Genomic DNA, 6,000 nt, shown 5'->3' with positions numbered 1-6,000 from the left:
CTGTGCAATTAGTCTGCTGGAGATACTCAGAGATACCTTAATTAAAACAAAATATGCTCTGTAAGAGATATCTTCTCATAGATGACTGGCATTCCAAATGTTTTGACACATTTAATGTGTTTATTCAAAGTAAGAGCCTTTACGGAGCTTTTCACTAATCAAATACAGTTGGGTGTTGGACGCATTTCTCATGAAAACATGTTTAAAGTGGAAAACACTGGTAGTGAGTATTTCACATTTGTATTTATTAACATTTGGGTATAAATGTACTTCAAATACTGAAAGAACTGAAAGCCTGGATCTTTCTTTAAGACTTAATAGATTTCTCCTTTTCCCCTCCCCAGAGATATTCCAAGACAAACCTCAGCAGGCAAAGGGTGGTTGTACAGAATGTGCAGAGGAGGTCACCCCCTCCAGCCCTCTGCATGTGGGAAGAAGGCTTGTGCATCCAAAACCCTGCGGAGGGAGACCCTCTCCTCTTCTTTGTTCAGTTTGGGACAAAACCAGCCCCTCACAGGCCATCGGTGATGATCCTGAATGTCACTCTGGAACTCCAGACCTCAAAGTGCACTTTACAGTCTGTTCACTTAAGGATGAGCGCAAAGGGATCTGATGCTGGATGCATCCTGAATATCCCATCCTGTGTATCTGGGTCAATCAACTTGCCTCCCTAGACCTCATACCAACTTTCTCCATCCATAAACCTTTGTTGCCTTCAGCAGGCAGCTGGTCTGTCATGGAAGGCCCAGGACAAGAAGAGGCAGATTCCTATTGACCTTCAGACCAAGCTGCTCTGAAGAGTGGCTACAAGACTGCGGTTCCGAGTCAAGGCACCCCTTAGGAAAACAACCGTGTATGGGGAGCAGGGATCAACTTTGAAAGACAAGGCAGCACATCCCCACCCCACCCCCATCCCCTGCCCCCTGCTTCAACCCAAGCGGCCTTTGTCAGGTAACACAGGGACTAAGGTACTGAGTTGTCAACTGGCCAGGGGGCCTTTAGACTGCAGAGCCTTCACAAGCGGCTGCCAGTTCCACATGTACGCACACGTGCATTTCAAGACATGATAAAAGACAATGCCTGGTTGTTCTGTTTCCTCCCTGCCTGTCCACACAGAGCCATGTAGAGCTTTCCGCCAGCACACAGAGGCTCCCGGGGGTTATGTGTGAGGAGCTGTATTTGTGAAGTTCATGTCGGAGCCAGTGCTACTTATAAGAGGAAAACAAGCGCTACATAGTTTGTATTAAACCAGTAAGAAAAATGAAGACATTATCATTACTTTCAAAGTATAGAAAGCCAGTAGTTGAAATTGAGTAGTAAATTTTTTTTTCCTACATATAACCTCATAAGTGTGTAAAGAGCATTTCAGGGACACTTCAGCTACGCTCAACTCCTGTAGGTTAGAGAAGGGCTTCTCACTCAGGTAAGACTCAGGAATAAGTGTCAACCTACGATCGAGTCTCTACTTGACTAAAATGGATACTACATTTGGGTATGACCGGTGGTGCTTTTGTTCTGTTTAGTAGGAGGGCACGCAGAGCTGTTTATAGTACATAAACATTAACGTGGAAAATACACATAGAAAGGTGAACATTAGTACAAGCTATTTCCACCAAGTCCATGAGAACCTTCTTCACTTTGTGGAAAACACAAAGCTTACTGTAATTCACATTAGGTTACAGTTTACATAATCAGAAATCAAAGCCCATTATACAAGTTATGGGAGAATCTTTAGAAATACTAATTCTTTAACTAATAAAGGCCCGAGTTAAAACTATTAAAATCATCATCACCATCATCATCATTATTAAAAAACATGGCCCCAGTTGGCTTTACACTCTGATTTACAAATTACTTCCTTAAAAATACAGCATGCCCCACAGCCTTTTTGAGTCTGGAATGTAGCCTTACATCAGCTTTTCCACAGAAGCCCCAAAGATCACAAGAAGCTGTCTTTAAAAACAAAACAAAACGAAGTTCCAGTTAGATGAAACTGTTTCTCAACTGAGCTCCTAAAACTGGATTTTCAGATATACAAGAGGAACAGGAAACAGATTACTTGGTCTTTGTTGGTTTTTTTACATGTCCATACTGTGTTTCGAGTGCAGCTATGATGTTTCTGCCAGAGATAAAGATAATAGGGTGGACAGAGCGGTTACCACCAGAACCAGCAGTGGGTTCAGACCACAGCTTGAAGGAGCAGCCATCGATTTTGTGGTTATGTGGCTGGAAGCACCAGCGAGACCATCCTTTTCATAATCGCGCTGGAAGAAAAAACAGTTTCCATCGTCATCCCTCGTGTGCAGCCTCTCCATCGCAGTCTATTTTACTCGCCCACCCCCACTCCCGTCGGGAAGACCCCCTCCCCAAAGCTGACTTGAGATTTTTTGCCAGTGAGACTTCACTGACTCAGACTTATGAAAAAGAACCATGAACTTGAGTGAGACTCAGTCTTTTGGATACACTGGCCAAGGCTTGCTGCTTACTGCTTACTCCTTCATGATGCATTATTAAAACTCACCTTTGGGGGCAATAGGAGAGCTTGGGTATCCCTGCCCTTCTTTTGCCTTCCACAGATCACCCTGCTTAAGCAGATGTGTGCTGTGGAACACCTTTCCTTTACAGGAGTACCAGCTGAGAGGGGGTACTCCTCTTCTCTTCCCACCAGGGGAGGAGAGCTTGTCCAGTCAAGGAGCATGGAAATGAATTCGTCAGTCAGTCAAGACTACCATCGCTCCCTGCGTGCCTCAACAGGTCCACAACTGATGGTGGGACTAAAGACCCAGAAAGAGAACGGAGCTTGTCCAGCTCTTCAAGGGGGCAGCCTAGTCCAGAAACCAGGCGGAGGGATCCTCAGACAGCACAACTGTTCTGCCCCACGTTCTGTGTGGTGCTCCATCACCACACAGGCTGAATCTCTACTCCTGGAAGTGTAGAGGGGAACAGTGCACAACACCACTTGCCATCTCATCCACTGTGAACTGGGGGAGCGCACTGTACCTGCCTCATCTACCTGTGGTTTGCCGTGGATGTTAGAGGAGCTACAGAGAGGGCACAGGCAGGCAACAGAGAATGCTGCTGTCCGTGCTCTCTGTGCTGGTGATTTTACATGACTTTGCTCACAGAGTCCAAATGGGCTTAGCACTGGGTTGGATCCCTGACGAAGTCCCCCAGTCTCACAGTTCTAACTTTGTGCACTGAATCCAAGCTGCACCTCACTCCAAAACCAAATAGATATAGAGGGTGTTTAGATTTTCTTCTGCCCTTGAAACCTTATTGCCTTTGAGCCTTGAATAACATCCTATCTTCCCTCAGGGCCCCAAAGCTATGTCTCTATTAAGACAGGAAACCTCTGTCCCCCTTCCCCCAAATAAAACCAAAATCACTTACATCAGAAAGACAGAGGTGTGTACTGCCGGACACATTGGATTTCAGCTTCTGTGCCTGCAGAAAGACAAGGGGAAAGAAAAGCTCATACCCAATAGTGAAGAGTAATTACTGATGGTCATTAATCAGTGGTACAGGGCTGTGCCAGCCAATAACTGTGGGAGCTGTGATTGTGAGTCCCTCCTGTAATTTATAGTAGTCTAGTAGCCACCTAATAGAGAGATAACAGGTGAAGTCAATTTTAATAATATATTTTATTTAACCTACCATAATACCACCTCAACAGGTAATCAATATAAAAAATTAATGAGATACTTTCACATTCTTTTCTCTTTTTTTTTCTCCTCTCATACGAAGTCTTCAAAATCTGATGTGTTTGACAAGGGCATGTCTCCATTCAGACCCGCCCCGTCTTAAGGCTCGGTAGCAGCTACTTGTCGTCCATGGCTCTGGTGGAGCCAGAACAGGCAGGAGAAGACTAAGAAACAGCCTGAAATGACAGGACTCATTTCTATTTCAGAATGTTAATTTTGAGGAAGTGCCTCCTCCTGCTTACAAATGTGGCAGTACAAATCCCCACAGCTTGGTAATATAGACAGAGTCTCCAGGAAGCTTGTTTGTTTGTTCATGTGTGTACTCATTGCCCCAGGCAACGCATACTACCCGATGGAGCTCCTACTGTTTCCCAAATGTGAGCACAGGGTGGGGAGAGAAAGGAGTGGTCCTTGAGATCTGGGGGCTCCCTGCTAGTGAGGAAACCACACTTGGATGGGGCAGGGGTCTCAGACACAAGGCAGGCCTCAGATGAACACCCTTGAGGGAGCCAGTCCAACTAATATTAAAAGCTGCTTCTGGGTGGTCGGGACGGGGTTGAGCTCTGGAGCCCGGTGTTTCCTAGCTGGACCAACTCTCTGGGGCTTCTCCTGGTCCAAGCCTCCTGTGTTGTACCATGTACAACAGAGAAGTGAAATGACTTGTCTAAGGTTGCATGGCAATTGGCTGGTAGAGCCAGGCTATAATAAAGCCTCTTCAATGATCAGCTGATAATTATACCTTTTCTGGCATCACAGTTTTTCTTCCAGCCTCTCCTGCAAATCTACACAAAGAACTGGATACTCCCACCATGCCACTAGTCACAGCAGTTATGTTTCGAACAGACAGAGAGCTCCCCTGCCCGTAAAGTGAGCCCGTAGGCATCACCCCTGAATCAAGGACTATGTAGCGGAGTGACTGGCTGGCTCCGCGTGCCTGGCGCTGGCAGGGTGCCTGCCTGCTGCGATGCGCCGCGACTCACTGAAGAATGCTAGGTTGAAGTGATGGCATCCTCACTCAAAAGAGTAATTTATTGACCATAATGCCACTTGGAAGGCATCATAATCTTTACCTATATTTGCATATGCCAACTGTGAATATAAAATAGAAACCTTTAAGCAGGCTTTGAGAATAAGGTACTGAGAAGCGTTCTGGGTTGTTCAAAGGTCACTAAATGTTACATATAAGAAGATCAGAGGGGAAATTGGGAGAAGAATCGAACTCACTCGAAGCTGACTTTTAATCTACATTAAGATCAAAGCCGGCCCACTGCATTATTGCCTATAAGGAATAACATGTAGGACTTCACATGTTTTGTTTCTATGGGAGGTCAGAATTGCACCCAGACATTCAAATAGTGCCTAAATATCTTATTTGGCCTTTTCTTTCTTAAGCTGTCATGTACAAAAGACAAAAACTCTTGCAAAGGTTCTTTGCAGAAGTAATATGTTCACCAAGTTGCACACAGAAGGCACAGGGCCTCTAGACTGAGGACAGCATGCCTTCAGCCCTCAAGTTGTTCATAAGCCTATGGTCCCAGCTCAGCTGAACCTTGGTGTCCTAGACCATGGTGATCTCTGAAGTAGGCAGACCTCCTCCCACCTATTTTATATATTCAACCCAGGCCTCCATGATTTGCTTGTTGCTCATTACCAGTTGTATTTCTGTCTACCACAGGAACTTGAGACATCCCTACAAGAACCTTGCCATGAAGGATTGATTGCAACAGCTGCACTTGACAAGGCTCCTCTCTTCCCAAACATTCTTATACAGCCTCAGTCTGTATCTGTAGATCTCTGGCCCTTGTGAACCACTGAGCATCTGTCTCAGACTTCATTCAGCATTTCTAAGTCTCCCAGCAGGTTGACACAGTCAGGTCTACACTGTGAGCATGTGGCATGTACCCTCTCTCTGGGAATGGCCACAGTCAATGTCACACAAGAAAAAATGCATTTAGACCAGCTCCAAGTCTATGGCAGGCCTGGCCTCCCACTGGTGTTACTAGAATTCATGTGGCCTGAGGACTATCCTGGTGGATATAACTGAATGAGCTACTCAGTCCAGTGAGATCCAGACTCCTCTGACATGGAGGAAGAGCCTTTCTCTTGCTCACCACCTTCCTAACCTTGGCACCCAAACAGGCTGGACAGTGCATATGCTGGCCTCTAAACACAGCTTCCAGAAAGAATTAAACAAGCTTCTTCTAGAGAGCTTGGAGTCCCTGGAAGCCACTCACCATGAGTGCTGAGTAGAGGGATCAGAGCAGCTATTGGGGGTCACCCTAACCTATCAAGGGTCACC

General features: G+C 45.8%; 1 protein-coding gene across 4 annotated transcripts in view; it reads right to left on the bottom strand.

The window, feature by feature from the left end:
• Window positions 1-629: 629 nt before the first annotated feature.
• Window positions 630-6,000, bottom strand: part of Gfra1 (GDNF family receptor alpha 1) — a 193,563-nt gene continuing 188,192 nt past the window's right edge. For all 4 annotated transcript variants that reach the window (XM_048338178.1, XM_048338179.1, XM_048338177.1 and 1 more), the window contains 2 exons: window positions 3,391-3,444; window positions 630-2,264 (listed from right to left, as the gene is read on the bottom strand). In XM_048338178.1, coding sequence (XP_048194135.1) covers window positions 2,109-2,264; window positions 3,391-3,444 — 210 coding nt within the window. In that variant the 3' untranslated portion in view covers window positions 630-2,108. The remainder of the gene's footprint in view (window positions 2,265-3,390; window positions 3,445-6,000) is intronic.

This window comes from Perognathus longimembris, chromosome 2, assembly GCF_023159225.1.
Source record: "Perognathus longimembris pacificus isolate PPM17 chromosome 2, ASM2315922v1, whole genome shotgun sequence".
NCBI classification, from domain to species: domain Eukaryota; kingdom Metazoa; phylum Chordata; class Mammalia; order Rodentia; family Heteromyidae; genus Perognathus; species Perognathus longimembris.
This window is presented reverse-complemented; position numbering and strand designations above follow the sequence as displayed.